General features: G+C 41.4%; 1 protein-coding gene across 3 annotated transcripts in view; it reads left to right on the top strand.

Annotated features, from left to right (window-relative positions):
- Nucleotides 1–25,474, top strand: part of SH3BP5 (SH3 domain binding protein 5) — a 77,752-nt gene that overhangs the window by 2,573 nt on the left and 49,705 nt on the right. For all 3 annotated transcript variants that reach the window (XM_021543364.3, XM_077786910.1, XM_021543363.2), the window contains exon 3: nucleotides 9,816–9,944. In XM_021543364.3, the coding sequence (XP_021399039.1) occupies nucleotides 9,816–9,944 (129 nt within the window). The remainder of the gene's footprint in view (nucleotides 1–9,815; nucleotides 9,945–25,474) is intronic.

The following is a 25,474-nucleotide window of genomic DNA, read 5'->3' as shown; positions in this document are numbered from 1 at the left end:
GATGTTTTTAAAGATATTAATTGACCTAACAGCTGAAAAGGTAGAGGTATGCTGACAGTGTAAAAACCCTGTGTGGAGAACCTCTCACACAGCCACTGCCAGAACTTATTTTTAGGTTTTGACACTAAGCTTAGAGAAGTTTTATTTTTACAAGTCGCTGTTTTGTGTTTGTTGATTATAGACAGGGAAAGTTATTTGGTTAAGAGGTTTTTGCCATACAACTATCTGATAGGATCTTCTCTTTGGGGTTTTTTTAGATTGTTATCTTTGCCTTTTTTGTCATCACTTCCTGAGCAAGGAAGGTGGTGAAGGAAAGTTGGAATAAAAGACTTCCTGGTTATACAGAGAGGTTTTCGGGAATACTTATAAATCTAATAGCAAGTTCTGAAGAAATTGTTTCTAAATCCCTAAATTTGAGCTTCATCTTGGTAATTATGTTGGAAGGCTCAACATTATTGATCTAATACTGAAGCAAAACGAACTATCCTATGTGTACATCTAAATTTTATTTTATTTGAAAAAAAAAGAAGATAAAGCCAGTGCAAGTACAAGATGAATATGTGCTTAAAAAGACTGGCATAAAATATGACTTGACATCCTAAATAATTTTGATATTGCAAAGTTTTGAATACTGTATTGAAACATTCTGAGATTGCAGTGAGGAACATACTATAAAAGTGCACCTATAGATTTCTGTCTGTACCTTCAAAATGTCAAAATATGGTTTGTTTGATTCTTTGGTTTTTTGGTTGTTTTTTTTTTTTTTGCTCAAGCATGGTGTGGTTCTTGGTAGAATTTTAAAATACTGGAGTATCCATTGAAAGCACTGAACAGAAAATGGGGTTATGGTCTTTGTACATGCTATGTCTTGTAGCTTGTTTCTTATCTCCACTTGTTTGCATATTCTGTCATTTGTGGCATGTAGATCATGAATTTGTTGGTTAATAAAATTAGTTAAATGGGGAACTGTTTGCTATACAAAATGAAACAGTATTTTTGCTGTGAAAACTGTTCAGTGTCACTAGCATGATTTAAATTTTATGAGTGAACTTTAAAAATCAGTAGTCTAGTCTGCAACAGTAGCAATTAAATGGACTTCAGGAATCTTTATATAGATATATTGAAAAAAATCATTATATGTATCTTTTCAGTCTCCTTATTTCATGCTGAGGTACTGAAATTGAAAGATGGTGCTATGGATAGTTGCCTGGGTTTTATTAATTTTTTCATAACCTTTCACAGAGGACATGCTATGAAGCAGATGGAGTAGTAATAATAATGCAAAGGCATCCTCATGAAATAAATCCTAGTGACTTTAAGATGGGATTTTGCTGCTTGATTAAAATTACTCATGTGATCAAGTGTTTGTCAAGCCTGCAGATTTGTAGCTACTGTGTGTGTGGCACATGCTGAGCTGTAGAGGCTGAAAGGCTCCTGGAAATATAACTGTAAATAAAATAGCAGAATTTCCACATTGACTTGGTCTTAAATTGTTGCTTACTCAGCCTAGTAAAGACCAGGTGTTAGGTAGAAATCATATAATCATTCTCTGCACTTTGCCATTAAGTGTTTACTGCAGATCTGTCTGTAGTACTTACTGTAAGCAGTTTTTGATGTAATTAAGGTGAAATACCACCAAGAGTATGCTTTCTTGAATGTTTCCTCTTCACTTTTAATCCAAAAATCTTATTACTGGATGGATGCCACTTTGTGGTATCGTGCAACTGCGTAATTTTTAATCCGTAAAGATTTTCATTACATTTGATCTGCTTAAATATTGAGGACAAGTGCGGTTGGATGATGTAAGCAAGGCTTAATTTATATGCAGGTTGATAAATGCATTTTAAATGGACTTAAAACCTTTCTAGGGGAAAGGGGTAAAAAGATCCCACAACAACCAACACTTGTGGTTAGCAGAAAATCTCTGCATTCATACTCTGCACAAGAAAAGAAAGATTTGCCAAACAGCTTCATAGGAAAGTTTGGAAGGAGGCATTTGGAATTGGGATCATTCTGCTTCAAAGCCTTCCAAAATTCATGAAAGCTGTTGAAAAGATGAGCTTCTGGGAGAGCCACGCTGAGTTTCCCCTTGAAGATTTGCACTTTTGGCTCTTATTAGCTGCTTTGGGTCCCTCTTGCTACCCCTGCCTAGTTTGTGGGGTTCCTGCTATATTTCAGTGGAAGAAAGGTGTGTGGGGGTGTTTTTTAACCAGACAATGGAGTTATATTTATCCTGTTTTTCTAGTATCATTTTCTTCTTCTTTTCAATATCTTTAATGGGAAAATAAAAGTATCATTACATTATTTAGAGCATAAGTTGCTGACTACCAGATTTCTGTAATATTACTTTGTGGTCTGTACATTCCTACTGTTATTTTTGTCCCAGAATAATCTCGAAAAGCAATGGGAGTGTTTGAGTAGAAGGTATATTTCTTTGAAGGAAGTTCAGAAAAAGACACCCGTGTTTTTGTGACTTGATGTACTCTCTGATAAGCAGGAAGGGTAACCTTGTGGCATCTGAGTGCTGCAAGACTGTTCTGGACTTCCTGTATGTAGCTTTGTGTGAGTTGCTCTAAGTGGGACTGCTGACTGTCTCCAGTTCCCATTAACTGGAAAAAAAAGGCTGTTAAATCCTTCTAAACCCTTGCTTTTGTTCTTCTTGTGCCTCAGGTCTGCATCTGCAGAATGGAAGTAATAATGCTGCGTTACCCAGTGGAAAATATTATGGGGCTGAATTCAGTAGAGGCTTCTGGGATTTTGAGACTGCACTGGTTAGGTGTAGCCACAGGAATATCCTTGTTTGAGCAATGTAGAAAATACTGGTGTCTACTGCTTACTGAGATGATAAAATGGGGAATTCTGTTTTAAGTTGATCAGCCTGCCACTTATTTAAGTTCTGCTCTGAAACTGCCATATGATCTGTTTTTAAGTTGAACAGTCTGGGTTTTTTAATCTTTTAAAATAAGTTCTGCACCCATACTGCCTGTGAGAGCACGGGATATACATGCATGGCATGACTTGAATAGATACGCTGAAGTTGGCTACATCTATTCTTTTACTTGGAAGAAGTACTAATTTTTTGCTCTTTTGACCTATCCTATTAAACCCTGAAGAAATATCCTGACCTGCTGACACTCTCTGCCTGTTCAGGAGTTGCAGAGTGGCTGAAGGGCACTGAGTGGCTCGTGGTTATATGTTGCGTTAATGTATTGCCTGTTAATGAATCTTTGATTAGACTTGATTTAAAATCCATAATGCTGCTCATCCTAAGTGCAACACTGAGCATTACTGACACAGCAGAAGGACGATAAGGGTTCTCTGAGGGATTTAACACTTGGCTTGGCTAATGTCCCTGTTTATGTTTGAAGTGTCCGTGAAGGGCTGAGGGAAACGTCTTGCAGGGGAGATACAAGTGTGTTTTGGCCAAGTGCAAGAGGTTTTTTCCTGTTTACTGGAAGTGCATCTCCGTCTGAACTCGCATCAGGAGCTGTGAATGTACTTGACAAACGTGCACGATTTGTCTGTCCAGCCAGCTCACGCACAGCTTGGGCTGGCTCTGAAAGTACAACTCAGATGTAACAAATTAACCCAGGGACCCTCTGGCAGCTTTGTGGGGAGAGGAAATGCAGCGCATACCATTAAAGTTACCACTGGAATCCCAGCTATCCCAAATGTGGTTTTTGTTAGAGAGTTTTTTGTGTTGCTGGAGCTACGAGCTTGCCAATGTTTGTTCATGGGAGATAGTGCACAGGAAAGCTGGAGCTGAACAGTGCTGCTTCCAGCCATGCTCCTTAGCAGAGGGCCTGGTTGGGATCCTTCTTGTGTGCTTGCCTAGATCCTCTATTCCTGATCTGCAAGACTTCATCTTGCTTTTAGTCCTGGATAATGGTCACGCTGGGTTGTTGTTGGATAAAAGGAAAGGAGTTTATTAGCTGTGGAGCCTTGTCAGCAGTTGAACCCCTCTCAGAAGGGGAAGGGCTTTCTGTCGTGGTTTAACCCCAGCTGCATGATAAGCATGACACAGCCCCTGTCTCCCTCCCCGCCTGTGGGATGGGAGGGAGAACCAGAAGAGTAGAAGTGAGAAAACCCACGGGTTGAGATGAAGGCAGTTAAGTAAAGCAAAAGCTGCACACACAAGCAAAGCAAAACATGGAATTAATTCTCTGTTTCCCACTGGCAGGAGGATACTCACCAGTTATTTAGAATTGCTTCTTACTTTTTCACTAAAATACTTGTTTTTAGGAAAAAAAAAAAACTTGAGCTGTTGACCCTGTCACACATAAAACATGTAAGTAGATTTAAAACAAAAAATCTTCCGTTTCTCAGGTTTTAGAAAAATGACCTCTCAGTGTCTGGAATCTCATTCTGAGCATGCCTGCTTGGCTTGAGGAAACATCTATCTCTGGAAACATCCGCCACCTTATCAGTATCCCTGTGCAGCATTTTCCAGTGTCCACAAAAGAATGCAGCGATAAGGCCAAGCAGTTCACTGGCTGGTCTTCCTGCTGGCTTTTGGAGGAAGATGTACATGGGTGATGGATTCATCCAGCACTATCAGGACAAATCTTTCCACATTTCTTTATGATCTACTTGCTTCCATAGGAAATGGCTCCTGTGTGTGAATTGCTTGTTGTTTTGCCTTCTGCTTTCATTCAAGAATGAGTAAGGGAAGGCTTCTTCCTCTGCTGTGGCTCTGGAAAGATTTTGTCAACCAAGTGAGTCAAAGGGCTTTACTTGATTCATGTTCTTGACTTAAAGATGGGTTTCCAGCCTGAGAGAGGAAGGGTTAGGTGGAGGAATCTTGCTTTGGAAGGAACACCCAATACTCTCCCATGCCTGCTTTCTTCTCTCTTTTTCTAAGATAATAAAAAACATTTATAGTAAAAAGTATTGGTAGTCTCAGTTTGTAACTGTCTGCAAGCAGGAGGTTAGAGCAACTTTCAGGTACTGATTTTTTAATTGTTCTTGTATAGCAAATTAGTAGCTGCCTTAAAAAAAAAAAACAAACAACAAACTGAAGACTTTTCTTATCTCTTAAAAATTGAGACACTACTTATCCCCTTCCTTGCACTTTGTTTTTAAGATTAGGTTGCCAGTCTGGCTTACTTGAACTACTCAGGTACCAAAGAGACGTTAAAAGTGTCTTTAACTGGTTTGATGCTTGAAGGGCATTTTCTGAGCACACCTTGTACATCTTTTTGGTGTGAATGTATGATACTGATGCTGGCTTAGCTTGGAGATGAGCTTTTGGAGCTAGTAGGTCTTTGTAGCAGAGAAGATGGGTATGCATCCTGTCAGCCTCTTGGAAAGAGATGAAGCCTGTCTCAGCCAGCAATTCAATTTCCATGCACCTCCCATGCTTGCCAGAGATTCTGCATGCCAGACTGGCAGAACGGTCATGAGACAACCTTTGTAAATTAAATTTAGATGTGCTGGGTACTAAGATGATTCAGACATGGTTGATATGTAAAGCTAATTTTAAAAATAAAATTATTTGAAAAATACATGTTTCATTTGATGGGCAGAAATAGTTATTTGCTTGTCATCTGGCATCTAACACCAGCTCATCACCATCACTCATGAGTGAGAAAAACAGGCATGCTTTTTTCCTCTGACAGGTGCTCTATAGGTTGAAAATTGTATTTTAGCTTTTTAGTTTTTTCCCTACATTTGAGAATGGATCTTCAAAATGCTGCTGTAAGGATGACCTGTCCTTAAGTGTGGTTCCTCTTTCTGGTGCAGTATCAAAAAGCTGCCCAGCAGCAAGTCACTGGAAACAAAGTCTGCTTTTAAAAATGAACTATTGCAGCTAAACCATATATGGGGTAGAGGTCTGGCATGCTCCTTAAGACAGTGCTAGTGAAATCTCTTTTGAAATAAAAGTGCTAAGGATTTCCAGGAAGAAAGTTGATGAGCGTGGAGCTCTTGCAGCCATAGAAAAAGATGTTGAAAAGTAAACTGCAGCTGTCCAGTGCTACACTAAGTGCTCTGCCTGAATAGAGTGTGTGTATGACAAACAGCTAGCTAGTGAGAGCCTACTTGTTAAGGCTGTAATTTAAATAATTTAAGTGAGAAGCTTCTCCTGCTAATTTTTTTTTTTTTAACCTTGCGACACACATTGAGGTTAAATGCTTTAATTGGCTTTTGTCCAGCTTGGAAAAGGTTTATCATCCTATTTGAGCAAATAGGAGGGGAAAAAAACATTGAAAGCTGACTGGCTAACATTTTCAATGTCATCTTTCTATTTCTAAAATCAAAAGCAAGGTGTTCTTAAAAATGATCACAGAAGATTAGGAGTGAGTAGAGGGGAAAACATGCTTTAACAATTCCAGGGTGTTTGAGATGTCTCATGTCAATTGCATTGCTTCTGTTAGAGTCTGTGTATGTATTCACTGCAGTGATGAGAAAAACAAAAAAACCAAAACATAGAAACTTGCCCAGAAATGGTGAGAGTGACTCACATTACCTAAGGCTGCTGTTATCAATGAATAGCATTTCTGCTGGAATGAATTATCTTTCAAGAAACTGAAATACAGAAACTAGAGATTGAGGACTGTGCTAGAAAATTTCTGTGGCATATGCTGCACTGTCTTGATTTTGCTCACGACAGCAAGTTGCAGGAATTGACGTATTTTCCTTTCTCTATTATCCATGTGTGCTAGATAAAGATCTAAATGAAGCAGGAGTTTGGCAGTTCAATAGTAACACTTGTATGGAGGGGCAAGTCACACCAGAGGATTTGATAAGTAGCTTGAAAATGTCATGGTTGTCTTTCTAACACGGATGTAGGACTTGCCTTTTGCTGGGGACCACGAATGAGCTGAAGTGATCTGCTGTTCTGAGCCTCTAAGTTTGTGATGTGTCCTTACAGAAATCAGCGTTAGGAGGATTTGTAGCTTTCAACTACTTCACATGTGAGTCGAAGTGTCTCACTGACAGTAACGTGGGAGGCCAGACATAGAGCAGTGAATTAAATTAATTCCCATTTTACTGCCTTGACCACAGGCCCATTCATTTCCATGGGCAACAGGTGTGCTTCTCATGTCCCATAAAGAGTAAGTGCACCAAACCCAGTCCTACTGACTGGTGCAATTGCCTTGATGCTTCTGTCCTCCTCATTTTCACATGAAGTGTAAAAATAGCTGCTGCAGCTGTAGTTCTTACTCAGCCTTCCCCAGGATTACCTGCCAGGGGAGTTTTGTGCTGTCCCAAGGGTGATGTCTTTTGCAGGTGCTCTGCCAGCACGTGGCAGGGCCCACACCCTGGATCCAGGAGCGTGGCTGAGTGTTTGCTGGGGGAGCTGTGCCCCTGCACTTTGGGGTGAGGAGACTGGGTGGTGTGAAGGCACTGGGTTCCTACAGGAGCACACACACAGTGTGGGATTGTTTGCTTTTGTAGTTGGGGCTGGTGGAGAGTAAAAGTGCTGTGTGTAGGGCTGCAGAGGGCGTGGGTTTGGCATCCCACCTCAAGAGTCCTCGGCATCCTGCTGCTGGGTCTGAATGGGATGGCTGGAAACCTTTGGTTGGGGGACTAATCCCAGCAGAGAATTGAGCAGCTGCTTGTTCTGTCATGCAGGTATTGGAGCCTGCAGGCTTGTGTTCCTGACAGTCAGGAGCCTGAGAATAAATGTCACTTAAAATAAGTTGTGATGGATGATACAAAGTTCTGTGATATTTTGGTTTTCATTATTATTCACTGCAAGAATGAGGGTGGTCAGACCTAAATTAAGCCTTGAAAGAAGAACCAGTCATCTTTGGGGGAAAATGATAAACTGGAATTTTACACCAGTGTGTTCTTCAGCTGAAGCTTCGTATTCTGTGTAGCTGACTACTGTGTGGATGGGAGTTTGCTCATGGGCAAATGTCTGTTTTACCACTTGTAAGACCTGTGCTTCAGGCAGCAGTTAGAGGAGCACTTGCAGTTCAGTAATTTTTATCTGCTTCAGAGTTAAAGGGAGATGAATGGGTACAGAAGTTGCTGTTAATTTGACTGCTTTGTTCTTAGTGTCCTTTGTTTTCTTTTGTTTTTTAAACTCCAAGTGGGAACTAGTCATCTTTTTCCCATGGGATAAGACTATATATAATTATTACATGAGTAAATTTGGGGTAGGTCTCCAAGCACAGATTTGTAGTGATGATTTCTTCGTTCCAAGTGCTTATCTTACAAACATGGGAACTGAACTTTTGGATGAATCACTGCATAGGGATTTTTTTACTTAAACTATTTGCTTTGCCTAACTAATATCCTTAAATGCAGCTTTCGCAAAGAGAGTGAAAAGAAATCTTCTGGCTCATTCATTTAGAAATGAGCTTTTAATTCTGTTCCTACACTTGAAAAGAATTTTTGTCTTTGTTAAATATACTTCAGCACTTAATATTTTTCTTGCAATATAGTCATCATGCTTGGAGTCTTTTTTTCAGTTACTTATGAAACTAATTTTGAGCTGTGAACCATGTATGGTCCAGTAATTTAATTGGAAATATTCAAATTCTTCTCACTGAGAAAATCATTGATTCAATAAATATTGTTTCAATGATACATTTCAGGCTTTCACTGAGAAATGAGATTATTGACTGGATTTGAGTTAATGAAATAATAAGTTAATGTCCATTTAATTCTCCATTTTTGACCTTGTTACCCATTTGAATAATTCCTTAGAATAAATTGGAGCACCTTAAGAATCCAAAGCTATTTGCCCAGGACTAAGATAATGCTGATGCTGGTTCAAGTTTTACATAACACTAAAAAGGAAGCAAAGAAACTTTTACAGAAGTATGTTGCTTGTTCTGTAAAAATTGATGTATTGTTGCATTTTTTTTTCCACTTCTGAGAGCATAGTGGCAGCTTGGAATGTATTTTAAATCTTCCAGTGAATAAGCAGTTTTGCATTATAGAAATTTCAACAATAATGACAAAACCCTCCTGAATTAGGGCACTTCTTCAAGCCAGCTGCTTCCTGATTATTAACATGTCACTTCAGCAATCTGCATAAATGTTGCACTCTAATTAGAACTACAAGCCTTGTTGAGAGCTCACATGGCCCTTCCTCATCATCTCCTTAAATCCTGGGCCAGGTCCCAGCCTGAATTTGCATCAATCTGCAATAATAATTTCATATATTTAGAGTCTGTGGTGGATTCTGAGATTGAAATCAGAATCACTTTTCTTACATGTGTGGAAGTTTCAGTGGAACAGAGAAAATATTTTAATTGCTTTAGCTAGTCATGTAAGTAGCACAACACATCCCGTTTGGAAGTAGCTGGATTTTAAAATACAGAAAATATTAACAGCAAAGTGGAATGTAGGTGCCCTTCTCCATTGATAGAAACCATAGCTGAAAAGATGGGCATTCTGTGCCAATTCCAGCTGATTTGCCAGCCTGCTGTGGAGGTTTGGCCTGCCTGCTAGCACCATTCTAGCTTTATGTATGTGTGGTGTCTTTGCCATCGAAGTCCCTCTCAGAGCTTGTTACACTGCTGTTAGTCTCCTCACAGAGTGAGTAATTTACAAACAATTCCTCTCTGAGAAACCCTGACAGAGGTAACATTCAGAACAGGCTGTTGTAGGTTTTATATAAAAGCTGTCACTGAAAGACAAAGATTTGGTGTCTAGGATGCCAGCTTTAGGATTTGGCTCTGGCTTCCAGGGTTCCTCTGCTGAAAAATTCTTAGTCCAAATGCCAGTAACTCTTTTGAATGTGTCAGCTCCTGTGTGAATCTGAAGAGGAACCTGAAGGTAAGAACAAACAGGTAGAAATACTTTTTAAAGCTCTAATCTGCCTTTGTCCTTTCTTCCCTTCCTGCAATGTTTTGAAGGATGCACGCCAGAAGTTCCGCTCGGTGCTGGTCGAGGCTACAGTGAAACTGGATGAGCTGGTAAAGAAGATTGGAAAAGCTGTAGAAGACTCTAAACCTTACTGGGAAGCTCGGAGGGTGGCCAGGCAGGTAAGAACTTTCTGCCTTGTAAGCTTTTGATGGTAGTTGGAGGGCACACACTGATGTGCTGCTTTCCTGCTACTAATGATATCCTAAGCATATGCACTTGGCTGACACTGGGCTGTGTCTTCAGCTGCATGTCAGCCATGGGAATTGATGGCAAAATGGATTTCTTCACAGCCACAGCTGCACATGCTATTCAAACCCAGAACATCTACAGCAGACACAATAGCAAAAGACTAGCTCTCTTCTCTCATTCTAAATGGCCTTTCAGAGCTCTCTCCTATCAGTAGTTGTACTTATTTGAAAATACAGTGTAGACTTTGTGTATGTGGTTTTTCTTCTTAAAGATAAATGCAGCTAAATGGCTGCAGCTGGAAGCTGCAGGGAAAAAGGCTGGAGTGGGGCAGGGTTTGGTGCTGATTGGGTAGTGCTGAAGTAGGAATGTGCTAAATGTGTCTCTAGAGTGTTTTGGTTTAGGGACAAACTGAGCTCGGCTTTCTCATCAGGGCCTTACTTCCCATGCCCCAACTACTGCTTGATTATTGTTAGGCCTGTGTAGCTCAGGGAGGGATGAGGTGTGGAAGGAAGAGTGTGACCTGCTGGATGAAGAGAAAGCCAGAAAGCTTGTGACATGTCAGGCAGCATCTCATTTTATGGAAGAAGCTGCTGAGAGTTGAGTGTGTGGTGGCTTAGGCAGTGCTTCTGCTGGGTGTTTGTGGTGGTGGGGCTTGTTGGTGGCTGAGGCTTTTTGTTTTTTTCCCCAAGAGAAGCGTGTTCCTGCTGGCTGGTATTTCTGTTTTGTCTTGAGGCAGGAAGAACTGCCTAGAGCTGCTACTTTTGTGCTTGGCTGGAAGGATATGTGGGGTGTTGTCTGTGGCTGGGTAGCTGGGATGTGATTGTGTTCAAGGGGAGAGTGAGAGATGGGGTGGCATGTGTGAAATACATGAAAACTGCAGAATGATTTTGTTCATAAAAGTAGGTAGAGGGATGGGAAAAGTAGAGTAGGTGTGTGCCAGGAGGAGTAAACTCTCAGGGTAAGAGAAGGGGAGGGACGAGAATGTGTCCTCAGAATAGCACACAGGAAAAGGAGGCATGAACAAGCTTCATTGCCTTGAAAGTTAGTTGTAATGTGAAGCAGGAACTGGGTTGATGGGATGTGGCATATAAGATAATATGTGACTATGTTGATGCTTTAAATTGCATAGCATTTTTTTGGAGCTATGTCTCAGTATGGGAATGAGCTGTTAGGGCTATTAGGCTTAATCCTGCAGACTAGAAGCAGTGTGACAAATAGGTAAACTCTGCCCTGCTTGCTGTGCTCTGGAGTATCTACCTCTCATCTGTAACTGCTCTGAAACCCTGCTCATGAGGACTACGGTGTGTGCTAGAGATAAACCAGTGGTGAGCTACAGAAGTTAGTAATTGTGTAAACTAGTATGTGCAATTTGGATAAACAATCCCTGCAACCCTGCCTTGAGCATGATCTTATACTTCTATTACTATAAATAGCTGGGTAAGGCGCAGCATGCATAGGACTTCAAGAGTTACACTTGGAAAAGTTCATGGTAGAAGCACACACTTTGCAGTACCAAAAAACAAAACCAAAACAAAACAAAAAAAAACAAAACCAAAAAAACCCACAACCAAATAAAAACCCTAAAAAAAAAAATCAAAATATCAATTGACTTGGAGGTTTGTAACATCACAAACTCAGAGCAGTAAACTTTGCCCTCTGTCCTGAAGCTGGCAGCAGATTATGTTCTGGAAATGGAATTTTATATTGTTATGTTTCTGCTACCCATGAAATCCATTCAGTCATTCTGATTCAAAGGTACTTTGGAAGACCACTAAGAAACCCAAGCTTCTGAAGGTCCTTAAAGTAGTAGAATCACTGCTCCAGTAGTAGACTTGTTAGAGGGAATGGTATTTTTCTCCCAATCTGTTTTGTCACTAGCTAGATTTAAATGCTATTTATCCCAGATCTGTTTATTTGCTACACATTTGTTTGTGTTTTAATTCATTGATAGCATTTTATTTTAAAGAGGGGTTGCCCTTCTAACCACTCATTTCACTTTTTTTCATTTTGTTTAATGGATCTGGTCATGGAACAGAATTCCCACTTTGTATCTGCTCAGCAGACAGAGACAGAAGATGATCTCTGATTTCTCTTTTGCCCTTTGTCTAATAACATCTTAAAATGGAAAATGTGAGGGCAAGAAAAATGCAAGCACTGAACAATGGTGAGTCTATCTGGAAGCTGGGAGATTGGAAAGATTGGTACCATTAATCAATAAAGTATCTGCCTAAAGAGTTTTTCTAGTTTTAATTTAATCTAGAAAAGTTCCACTTAACTGGGAGCAAATCCACAATGATAGAATTATGGAGAAGGAGTGAATAGGTAGGGAAATATGAAAATAGAGGAATGTACCAGAGTATTAACATGGTTAGGTGTCAATTTGCATTTCTTTTTTTACTTTGATTTGCAAAACTGTAGAGAAATCATGGGAAGAGCTTATTTTTTTTTATTTAAATTGTTAACATCATCTGACCTATGAAGAATTGTCTACCTCCTTCTTTCTTTTCACTTATTTTAGAGCCATCAGGCTGCATCCAAAAATATAGGCACAAGGTTTTTGGGGCCTGAAACAGCTTTAATTAAACAATAAGGGAAAATTGAGTGACTCTACTGGTAAGTGAAAGGGAAGTGTAAATTCCTCTTTGTTGTTCTCACTAAAGGGAAGTAAAACTATGACCTTGTAAATTTTAAGCCTTTTGGAAATACAGAATTGCATAATTAATGACTTAGTTTGGCAGAAATGCAGGAGTTGTCCAGAGTTACTTGGGTTTAAGATGTCAGCTGCAGGGTAAATTCCTGATGCAAGCTGTAGTAAGTCACATTGAGGAGTTTGCTTTCACATGGCACCAGCACAAGTCTCTTTTGGAAATACGTGTTTCATCTATTAAGGTAAAATCCATTAAAAAGGTATGAGGGCAGTGATGTGGGGTCACCAAAAACCAGGTCACCAACTGAAGTATAATACTGGAGAAGCTTTAGGACCTTGAACCCTTTTGTCTACTCACCCTTATCCCGATCTTGTGCAATCCTGTGTTGGCAGAAGATAGGGAATTTGAAACAAATTAACTCTCTTATGCAAAAGTCCTGTAGGATCTTGTTTGTGGAATGTTTGCTGAGAGAGCCGTGGCTTGGCCTATCTCAGGGTCAAACTTTTCTTCACCAGAACACTGGTCCCTGAGTGTTATGGTCTGAGTACTTTGCCCTCTGAAATGGTGGCACAGGCAGTCAGGATGCTGTCTGTTGGTACCAAAGCAGTAGTATTTGGCTTTTGCTGAGACTCAAGTGAGATCTAGCTAATATTCATGTTCAAGGAGATTTCATGTAACTTCTGCCAAGACAGAACTGTTGTGATTCCTCATTTGGTACAGCAGTGTGCCTTTTGTGTTGATTGCAGACAACACCTTACTGTTTTGGAGGATTTTGATTCAAATTTGTTGTTTAATTAAATTTTGAAGTACTTCTGCTGTGAGAGTATCTTTTGTTTGGCATATTGTCTTTTCATGTTGTTCTTTAACTTATGCAGTAATGCCCATGTTCAGTGGAAGAACCTTGGTAGAGGATTGTGCATGTACACAAGCAATGCCCACATTGAAGCAATATGAAATTCCTGTAATACAGAAGGTGACTCAGGTTCTAAATGTTCAGAAGATCAAACTTCATATGTTTGTCTGGTTTGGATGGTGGTTTATTCTTTTTAATTTTTTTTTTTCTACTAGTAGCTGCTTCCCTAGTTGTCTAGTCAAAGAATTAGACTTTTCTTACCCAAAGCTAATGGGGAAGAAGGATGAAGTTGTCAGGAAACATTAATAATGTAAACAGAAGTCCTGAGCCTCTGAGGTAAGGAGTGTCTTAAGTCACTGTTGACTTAACATTTTGCAGGGCTGGGGCTGGAAAGTGCCTGTGCAATAGTGTTCACAGTGGTGTCTGAGCAAGTGACAGAGCAAGTGACAGCCCTGGTGACAGGATGCTGTGCAAAAGCAAGTGTGGTCTAATGCATAAATCACTGGGCTGGCAGGAGCTGATTTTGTGCTGCTGCATGGCACAGATGAATGACTTCATGTCTCTCAGTTCCCATGTAAAATGAAGCTGTCATGCTGCTGTGAAGCTGAGTTCATTAAAGGAAGTAAAAGCACTTTGGGGTCACTGGGTGAGAGGTGCCATTAAAACACTGCTGTCTATACATCATCACTTGTGAACCCATAGACAGATTGAACAGGAGACATGCCTTTCTGCTTTGCTTCTGCTAGAAAAAGGATCTGATAAAAGTGTGTTCCCACCCCTACAAATAAAACAATCCATGCATTTTTAGTGACCGTAACCTGACTAAAAGACCTGGGAGTATTGCTTTTAATTGAGTTTCAGCATTTTTTGGTTTGTTTTTGGTTCTTTTTTGTTGGTTGGTTTTTGTTTGGTGGTGGGCTGGTTTGGTTTGGTTTTGTGGCAGGGTGAGGGGTTGCATTTTATTAGCTCAGATTGGGAGTAGGCAAGGATGCTTTGTTCAGCTTTAGTTCTGAGCCTATTTGGGAGAGATGTGGTTTTGATTTGTGATATCCCCTTCACCTCTCTGCCCCCCTGCCTCATTTAGCTTTTACAAAAAAGTGTCAAAAAACTTGCTTCAGGCAAAAATAGATGAAAGATCCATGCTAGGTTGTACCTGTCTGTATGTCTCAGTAAAGGACCCACATGTACCATGTGTTCATACAGCAGTGTGTTGGAGGATATGCATGTTCTACTTCTGCTTGGGTCAGTCTTCCTAGGTTTTACAAGTAATTTTTTTTTTATGATGTTTTCATACTTAAGGAGCACTCTTTTATCTGAAAAGGCTTGGAAATACCTGCTGGAATGAGTATTTACAGTGGTTCTTCTCTCTTCTGCTTCTCAATGGAAGCTCCATTGATGTCCAGGCATACCCAAGAGGAAGTGCAGTTGATAGACAAGTAGGGGCAGATGTCCCGTCCTGTTCACTGCAACTTTTTATGTTGTAGAGCTCCTTTCTCTCACCTCACTGATCTTTTGCTCAGGTAATATTTTATAACTGGATTGCCACATATGTGTGAAGAAATCAGCTGAGAGAATAAAGAATTATTAGAGGTGAGCTTTCAGATATTCAGATCCTGCACCTCCATTCTGCTTGTCTTCACAAAACTTAGGGGAGCCCAGTTACTATTGGGAAATTAATTCCTCTCTCAAATATGAATTTTGATGTGATTCAATGAATTTTTTTATTCAAAGTGAATCAGGATGAAAAGTAGCTGCTGTAATCTTGCAGAACAGGAATGGAGGAGGAACTGAACCACTTGGTGGTAAAGGTGGGAGGGGTGTAAGCAGATAAGAGCACACCTACCTAGCTGGAAGATTCTTCCTCAGCAGATGAGACTGATACCCTTCTTTGTAGAGATCAAGGCAGTAAATGAACAAAACTTTCTGAGGTGGCCACTGCATTTCAGCTTCTAAGTATACGGCTTGAGATGTCTGAAAGTAGTGTGGCAAGTGTGGAAAGTTACAGCTGGTAACTTCCTTAGCTCAGGGAACAAAAGCTTTTTAAATTCATGTAACTTGGAGGTTCAAAACTGCTGAACATCCTTAAAGATTAATTAGGAGCTGGAAATGGTGGTCTTGCCAGTGTCAATTCACATAGCACCCAAGTTTTCTATCCAAATTCACTCAGTCAGTGAGAGCTAATGGGATCACAGCACCAGCTGGCTCTGCTGGGAAAAGGAGGGCACCACTGAGTGTACATGGCAGCTCCTGGGTCCAGTTCCAACAGTGGTAGATATCCAGGTCTTTCCCTCTGGTTCCTAGGCACTAAATGTGTTATCTATCCATATATTGACTTCCCATGTCATAAGGATCTCCTTCTCCATCCTACTTTTAGGAGCTGAAGTTCTGATGCTCATGTTTAGGACAACAAGGAGTTAAGACTGATTTGTCTAATCTGGTAAGCCTATCTTGGCAAAAAAAAAAAAAAATAGGTGGAGGGAGAAGGAACTTGAGAAGCAAAAATTAAATGTCAGCAGAACTGTGACAGACTTGCATTCCTGTTTGGAGACTTGCCATGGAGCTAGTAAAAAGCAAAATTATTGGCACAGTTACAGTGGAACAACCAGCTGACCTTTCCTGGCTGAAGGAGTGTTTCTGATTAACTGTTCATAAACCAAATAACTATCATGTAGATTCACATTTTGAAGGGAAGAAATACAGAGACTTGGAAATAAACTTTGGCAAACCACCTGCAAATTCTCCCAACAGTTTAAGGAAAAAACCAAACACCCAGAGCACTTAACTACTTTCTGTAGCTGTAGTTCAGTGCTGTTATTGTTAAGTAATCATACAGTCATGAAGTGGTTTGGGTTAGAAGGGACCTTAAATATCAACAAGTTCCAGCCCACCTGCCATAGGCATAGGTGCCACTCACTAGACCAGGCTGTTCAATGCCCAAGTCATCCCATTCTTGAACACTTCCAGGGATGGGCATCCACAACTGCTCTGGGCAGCCTGATACAGTGCCTCAGTACTCTCTGAGTAAATCATTTCTTCCTAATGTGTAATCTAAATATCTCCCCTTTAGTTTTAAACTGTTCCCCTTGTCTGATCACTAGGACTTTTTTTTTGAATTTTGTATTATTTGTTGTTTGGATGGATGTTGCTGCTCTGGCCTTTTACAATAACCAGTCTAGGCTGGCAGTGTAGTGTTGTTTGTGCCTTGCCTGTGCTGTTTGCCCTTTTAACTGAGGATGCTGTATTGCAGCTGCCCTGGTGGGTCTAGGGTAGCCTCTTGGCAGTGGGAGATGGGAGGGAATGATGCCTGGATTGGGAAGGTGGGGTGTATGGCATGAGAAGCCACTCTCCCTGGGTCTGGAAATCAACCATATGGAAATGGCTGTGATTTTTAGGTTACGTGATGGAGAGGCAGGGGAGCAGCTCCCTTCCTGAACTTTGCTCCCAACCTGTCTGGAATGGAGGCTGATGTGATGGCCTCGGCTGGCGCTGTGGCAGGCCAGGCATGGGAGGGAGGCAGACAGGCAGCACAAGCCTTGCCTGGGACAGATGACTGGTGTGTTCTGAAGGGAAAAGAGACATGGAACTTGCTGTGTGAGAAATTGGGAGCTCAGTGCTGTGAAGAAATGGTAAAGGAATGAAACGTAGGTGAGCTGTGCAAGAAGTGCCTGAAAATACGAAGCATTGAGGCTGTGTGTAGTACCTGTTTGCCTGTGAAGTTTTGCATGTCCTTTTTACCTTTTTGCTCCCTGTGGGTCTGCTCTAGGTCTGACCTCCTTCTTCCCACCAATGTTTTTGTTTTTTTTTATTACAAAACACATCATTAAATCTTGGGGAAACCATGTAGATGTGACGTCAGTACTGTGGTGAAATGTGGAGTTCCCACTGCTGTGACACCAAAGGACATTCTCACTGTATTAATCTTCCTTCCCACACGATGCGTGCCTGGCAGTGGGGCTGAAGAGGGCATAAGCCAAGCAAGGGAACCTCTAACTTTGTTATTGAGAGTGAGGAGTCACTTCCTGGACTTTCACCAGGGAATCACTGAATTTTGTAAGCTTTTTCTGAAGCAGGATGTACTTGGGATTCAGTCAAGCAAATGTTTTGCCATGCTCAAAGTTTGATGGAGTGCCTCTCATGCTCTTCTGTCATGTTTGCACAGTTGGGATCTGAAACCCTGTGAGCAGTGTGTGGGAGTCACTACCCTGCCATCAGTGCTCAGTGTCTCACTGCTGCTGCACAGAGCTTGTGCTTGGTGTGCTCTGTTTGTTCCACCTGAATGCTTAGAACTTGAAAAATGTATTTTAAGTCTAGAAACGTGGTTCTGTTGCATTTTCCTTGAGGCCAAAGCAGCAACAAAGCCTAGGAAGCAAGGAACTCAGGGTCACTTACCTGGGTCAACAAGCTAGGTTTTGCCTGGCTGATTTATTAACTTTATTTATTTACTTAAAGCCTGACTTAATGTGACTTTTGTGTTCTGGCTCTGTCACCTGGTTGAACAGTGTGATATTGGAGTGTGTCAAACCAGGTGTCCTTAAACTGTCGAGAAGATGACAGATGTTGCCTGGTTGGCTTGGGAAAGTTATGCCAAAGATCTGATCTGTGAAGGAAAGCTCCTTAATGTGTTTGTCTTCCTATCAAACTTACTAATAGGACAGTAGGTTAGTGTGGCTGGCAGGTTTTTACCCTCTTAATCTGTCCCATGTTTGGGAACACTGACAACTGCTACTTCTCAGATGAACAGAAAAAAAATCCTTACCTGATTCAAATTTAGTGCTCTGTTGCTTTTATTTCCTGCAGAAGAGGTGGCATATGTGACAATATCATCTGCAAGTACAATGTTCTTGGCACATTTTAGATAGTGGGAACTAATTTTAACCACTTGCTTGTTGAAATACCTGTGTCAGTAAGTTCTGTGTGTGTCCCTGTCTAAAAGTTAGATCGCCTGTACCTCTCAGAGCCTCTGTGCATCAATGAATGGGTTTAGTTATTCTGTGCTGGTATTCATACACCCTACATTTCTGGTTTGTATGAGCTCTGTTCTGTTGAAGGATGGTTGTATAAGCTATTGATACAAAAAGTGTTTTCTTGTGGTTATTTGCTGATGTGCCTTGGAGGGCTCCATCATGTAAATTTGTTGACTGTGCACTTTAAATTAGAGGTTCTTCCCTCTTCTGATTTTCTTCGCAGAAAAGAAAATACTACTTCACAGAAGAAAATACTGTAAATTCTGTTTTGAATAATTTATCTATGAGAGATGAAAAAAATTTACTCTCTCTTTTGGTGTCTCTTTCTCCCACTTTCTCCAACCCTACAAAGCCTCCATCAGTTCTCAGTCATAGTGGATGGCAGTAGATCAAAGCCAGATAGCTGTTCAATTTCTCCATTAATTGCTGGGAATCAAATGACCTAATTATTTTTTCCTACCTTTAAGAGTGTGGGGTTTTTTTCTGTTGTGAAATACTTAAAGTATTGTGCAAGTAGGTCTGAAGTAATGGAATACTGGGTTGAGTTGGTGTGGAAATATCCTCAGTTCTTTGGAGTAACAAAGGGAAGGCTGGTGCAGAATTTTTTTTTTTTTTTTTTGATAGATGTCAGCTGATTTAGGCAGCAAGAAGTGATATAGGTGATCTAGCTATTATGTTTAGCTACAGATGCAGTTTGGATACTGGAACTGGCAGGAAGGTGAAAGCAGCTCTTAAAGAGTGCTGGAATGTGAAAATAGAACAGAATCCCTTTTTCCCTCTGCTCTTGTATGAAGATTTGAGTGACATCATTTTGCATCCTTTTCAATTTGGAAAACCCAGAGAGATTAAGTTGTGTATTCCTTTGTGTGAATGCAGCACTTGCACAGCTACTGCCAGAACGCTGATCTACAGAAAAAAAAGAACAATTTAAAGGAAAGGTTGCTTTGCTTTGTTGCCTCTCACCATTTTCTCCCCTGGTTTTTTTCCCTGGCCTCTAGTAAAGTCTATTTCAAGATATTGTAAACCACAGACAGGATAATCTGTTAAAAATAGTAGCTGGCATTTGAGCCTGGGTGACTTGAGGTCAGGGTGATATCCTGTGTACCTGTTTTGAGTGGTAATTGCTCAGGGGTGACTTCTGAAGGCAGCACAAGTCTTGCAACTTTGGGGAATTTTTTCAGCCAACCAAGTGTTTATTGTGCACAGTGGTCTAAATAGGTGGGAGTTTATTTTGGAGTGATAAATACTCAAGCTGAGGTCTGCTGCCAAAACAGATATGATATGGATGTTGGTTACTGCCTTCTGGATGGGTTTCATTATGACTTCTAGTAAAACAGAATGAATTCTGGAGCTTTTGTCTGTTCTTGCTGGAAAAGATTATCTGAAGATTCTAATTTCTGTATTAGGAAATTAGCATATTGGAATGCCTCTCCATTGACTTAGTTTCTATAAGAAATATATCCCAATTGCAGCAAACAAAAAGTACTATTCAACAAGAAATTTTGCTGCCAGGATGTGGGAGAAGTGTCCACCTCTTTTAGCTTTGTCTGCTTCTGGTCGCTATTTGTTTTTTGTTTTGTTGTTGTTGTTTGGTTTGTCTTGGTAAGTTTTTTAATTTGGTGAAGTGTGCTAATGGCTTGTTCTCAAAGGAGGATTTTATTGCTGTGAAGTGGAATTGGCATATTCCCTATTCCTGCTGCTATCTAGACTATTTCCTTCGAGGAATGGATTTAGCCCTTCATTAGTCCAAGACACCACCTGCAACTTTTCTGATTAAGTGAAGCAAGCCTGTTACTCACCTGTGCTATGGAGTTGTGTAATTTGACTGGGAAAAAATGTTGAAGGGTCAATAGTCATCTTCAACATGTCCCTTAGGAGAATGACTTTTCAAAAAGTATCTGTGAGCATGCAGAGGTGGACAAGGTCAGCCTAGAACTTTCTTCCAGAGTGTATTCCTGGTATTGAGGACAGGCTGGTGGGTGTGGGGCTTTCTGGGAACTGGGAGAACATGTCCAGAACCTCCCATCAGCCAGGTGAAACTCCTACTCACATGCCTTGTCTTTGCTTATGCCAGTATGAATGCACAAGATGTGCTTTCAGAACCAGGCTGCCAATCCCTTGCCAGCACTCTGGAAACTTCTGCTTAAAAACATTTACTGCTTTGGTGGTGATTGCATGAGACAATGATCCGGTGTTTCTCCTGAACATACCTGTTGTATCTGTGTGTGAATGTTGATTATCTTGGATAATTAGAAAAAGCCACTAATGCAGGTGGTATACCTCTTCCAGGATGTTTTAATGGGAGTTGTTCCTTGCTTCTATATTTAATTCCAGCAAAGCAGGCTGCTGCCAGGTACAGATGAGCATGTAGAGCCTCTGGAAACCAGCTGTAAGCCCTGGACTTGCTGACTCACTGCCTAAGCTCTCAGAATACAGGTGCATAGAGCAGGGAGGATTTATCTCAGTGTTTTTCTCTCTTAATAAGATCTTTACCTTTGAGATGGAAACCTGGACATATTTTATCATCCCCTCTTCCAGAAAGCAGCAGCTTAATAATTTTGGCCACAGACAATTGCACAACTAACAAGCAGATGGCAGTGAATGCCCAAGAAGGCTGTGCCTGGATGGTATTAGACTGAACCATTTGTCGTATTCTGGTGCCACAGACTTGTTAATTAGTGTGAGTAACTTCAGGCGCACCAGCATCTCTCAACAACCACATGAAAAACAAAGGAGGGGCAAAGAAGGCTTGGGGTAATGTCTCCCATGCAATCTCTGCTCCCAAGTGAGCATCACCTCCCTGTTCCTGTAAGGCAAGGAGCTACATCAATAAAAACCAGGGAGGAGAGCAGCCGGTTTCAGATGACTGACTGCACAGTGACAGGGATCATAGGGCTCGTGGCTCCATCAGCTCCTTGCCCTCATTTCACAAGATCTTGGTTACAGTCTAGATGGGAGCTGCCAGAAAGCAGAGAAGGGCTGGCAGTTGATTGTTCAGTCCAGTCCAACACTGGCCTTAACAGTGTTTAAGGGAACTGTGTGTTCAGATATTTTCTTTATTTCTTTCCACAGCTCCCAAAGAAGGGAGGTGGGATTCTGCCTTCGAGGAGTCAGCTGTCTGCATGCTGGTGAAAGAAGCAGCTAATGAATGAGCTTTTGGTTGTGCCCTGAACCTTCTGGGTCTTTGAGCACATTAGTAATCCTGTCTTAAAGGAGTTACACATACCACCTAACTTTAGCACAGCATGCTTTGTAGGTCTGCTCTTATTTCCTGAACCTTTTTATAGACTACATAGGAATGTAACACACAACCAGAAGTTGGGTCAGTTCTGCAACAATTTGGCTGTTAGAAGAGAAGAGGTGGATGCACGTAGGGGACCAAAAAACCCAGCACAAGAATAAAACACCTAATCAAAAGCAGAGACTAAGCTTCACATGGTTTTAGTGTTCCATAGGCATTTCAATAGTTATGCAGTGAAGGGAGGAAATGATTTGTGTTTCACAAAACTCTACCAGGGCTTGTTTTCACATTTTCCTCCCCTCTGCCTTCTCCATACAGTTAAAAAGTTTTCAATCTACTTTTGAAAAAACAAATTCCTAACCCATGTTCAATTGTATAACTTTATAATAAACTGCTTAAAGAACACAAGGGTATCTCAGACTCTTGAGAGACTCTCTTTTTTTGATGTAAAGAGTCATCATAGATTATATAGCTCAGGGCTCATAGATCTGTCAAAATGAAGTCGCTCCCAAGGTCTTGGATTTTAGAAATTTTTATAAAAGTATAGCTAGGAGGGGTTTCTGGGGTGTTTTTACTACTTTTCAGTTCTGGTTTGGATCAGTGTTTTTAGGCTGGAGGGAGAGGGGAAAGGAAGCTCATGGTTCTTAAAAAAAGCAAACAGAGCCCTTACACCGCCCCACCCCCCCCCAGTTGCACCACTAGTCTGTTTAGGAAAATAAATACATCTGAGTAGCTAGGAGAACATTCAGCATCACTGCAAAGTTTTTGCAAAAATGTTATTTAGATTTTGAGAAACTAGGAAAAATATGATGGTATTTGATAGAAATGCTTGTTGTGCAGGACCTTTGGAGGTCATCAGATCCCAACTTTCTGCTGAAAGCAGAACTGTCACATTGCTGGATTGCATCAGTCATGGTTTTGCCAAGTCTTGAAGATTGCCAGAGATGGGGATTTGAAACCTCTCTGTGTAACCTGTCTGCAGGATTGGCCAGCTGTGGCCCTCTTAGTTCAGCCTAGGATATGGTTTGGATCTGCACCTTCTCAGCTTTCTCAGCCTGACACCTGTTGTAGTGTGCAGTTCCTTTTAGACAGGGCTGACTATGGGATTGTTCCACCCCAAGTGCAGGACTCCACAGGTTTCCTTGTTGTAAAGTGTCTCTTGACCCAGTCAAGTTTCCCAAGGTCCATGTAGGCTGAGGTTTTGCCTTTTCAGCCACCTCCTGACTTACTGGCATTTGCAGATTTGTCATGGATGGAGCTGTGCCAGTGCCAAAGTTGTTTGTTTGAATGTTGAGCATTATGAGCCCTTGTGCTGACATCTAGGCTGCTGCTCTTGTTCCTTCCTGCCAGCTGAATTAAAACAGGTTGGGGAAAACTGAAGCTGAAATAGCAGCACTCAGTGGCTGGTTACTGTGAGAGGTGCAGAGAGCACTCAACTGCGTTCCGCTTGGGCGCTTCTGAATCACTGAAGGGCTGGGTGAGATGGGGATGCTGTGGTCAATGAGTGGTGATCCTGCTGTCCTCATTCCTGCCAGAAGCTTGTGCAGAATGCCCTGGTGCAGTCCCTGCAACCAGAGGGAACCCTGAGGACAGGCAGTGCTACAACAGCTCTGGTGGGAGATTGATGGAGTAAAGTTCTTGTTTCAAAATGTGTTCTCTGTTGTACTTTGCAGAGCAAATTAATGTGGAATGTTGATACAAGAAGGAAAGGGGGCCAGAATGAAAACAGCTGAAACTTGATTCCTTCTGAAGAGTGGGACTGGAACACAGTTAATCATTATTTGCTAGTAAGCAAGTACATGTTTGCTGGTGGCAATTAAACTATTGTTTAAAAGATTAATGGGCAGGAGAAACATTGGTTTCACAGTAACAAACAAGTGCTTTCTAGAGCAAAGGCCTTGGGCCAGCACGTGGTGTGCTGGTGCCTTGTTCTGACCAGCAGCTGTGTGTTCCCTTCACGTTCCAGCTTATGGTGATTTCATAAACAGAAATTGTCATGTCTTTCATTGGCAGTAACTCAGAGATGCTGAAATAAAGTGGATGTCGGGGCTTTGGCAGTGCAGATGGGATAGATTCACTTGGTAATGAGAAGGCAATTTGGAAAATATCTGATCTTTGCTGACTGATATTTCTAGTGGGAAAATTTCTAGTTGTGTTGTGATGCCCTTTTTATTAATTATCAATACTTGAGGTTTGGCCTCTGGTGAGGCTGGCCAAGGGGAGAAATTCTGCATGTGCTTCTCTCCACAAAATGAGCCCTCTGCATCTCTTTGGGGAAGCCTGGCTGGGCTGTTAGCTGTGTGCAGGTGCGTTCATGTGTCAGAGGCTGAGCAGTGCCTGCCAGGGTACATTAGACATTGGCTAACCTCAGAGGAATGCTATAGCTGTGTGGTGCCATGTTTCAGTGTCAGTGATACTGTGCAGAAACAAAAACACAGAGAGGAGATGAGATGAAACGGAAATATGTTGTAGGGTCAAGGTATATATGGGAGGGTGGGGAAGAATCCTCTATTAGCAGCTGGGCAAGGTCTTGGCTACAAAGAGGGTTTGGGTCAATAGAAGTAATGTGGACTGATCAGAAAATTGTATTTCATAATTAAAGAATGCACGGTTTTCTGCTCTGAGAATGGACAAGCAGATGTCTGTATGGTGCTGTCAGTTCCAGGAGGACTACATTTAAAAAGTGCCTGGTTTTGTTTTCTTCTGTTAGCTTGCCATGGCCTAGTGCTTTTTTAATTTCTGGCTGACAACATAATCTGTCTGTTGTGCTTGGTTCCCTTCTGTGCAAGGCCCTGTGTAGGCTAAGCAGGGGACTGCCCGTGGGGGTGCAGCTTTTATCCCTCAAAAGGGATTTGTCAGGACTGAGCATCTTTCGGCAATATATTAATAGCTTGCAGTTATGAACCCTGCCAGTACCCCTTTAATTTGACATAATTTATTTTCTAAGCTGACATGTTTTATACCACAGTGCATGATTTGCTTCTGTGAGTGCTGCTACTGCATGTCACTTCTGAGTGTATGGGAGCTGCCTGGGAAGTTCAGGGCTGTGCTGTCAGAGCCAGGGAGAGCAGGGAGGTGGGTGAGCTGGTGAGAGGAGGTCACACAGACACAACAGCACAGGGTGGATAGAGGAATAAGAGAGCTCTTGGCCATGAGGAGAGGGCTGAGTGGGCAGAGCAGGATTTCTGGATGTGCTGCTGGTTGTAAGGAAGGGATTTACTGTAATGAGAAGTGTGTTTGTAGCTGGTTGCTTATAGAATACTGAGTTGCAGAGGAGAGACAGAGTGGCAGGAAGAGTTGATGCTCTGGGTGGACAGCATGTGCTGTGACAGATGTGCTGTGACAGTGGGATTCTCCTTTGCTTCCATCTCTGTGGCTGTCTAATTATATTTCTTTAGAGCTCCCATTTTATATTTTACACTGATGCAGGAAGGATCTGCAATGGTGAAGACATTCAATTGAATTTCCTGGCAGAAAGTACTGATCATGAACCACAATGAGCAGTGTCACTGTGGCAGTGGGAGCTGGAGTACAGGTCCCCCAGTTCCCAAGGTGTCAGGACTTGTTTATTTTCAAAAAGAGGCTTCACTGGACTGGCTCTTCTGACTACAGTGAACGAGATCCTTACTTCTGTATTGGGTAGACTCCATCAAGCACCAGTGATACAGATGACAAGCAGAAAGTTGACATCCTGCTTGCCTCCAACCTCCTTCAGCAATTTTTGTCCTCATCCCTAGTACATTTTCTCTCATTC

The sequence above is a fragment of the Lonchura striata genome, chromosome 1 (genome assembly GCF_046129695.1).
Source record: "Lonchura striata isolate bLonStr1 chromosome 1, bLonStr1.mat, whole genome shotgun sequence".
Taxonomy (NCBI): Eukaryota; Metazoa; Chordata; class Aves; order Passeriformes; family Estrildidae; genus Lonchura; species Lonchura striata.
The sequence above is the reverse complement of the archived record's forward strand: the minus strand, read 5'-3'. Positions and strand labels throughout refer to the sequence as shown.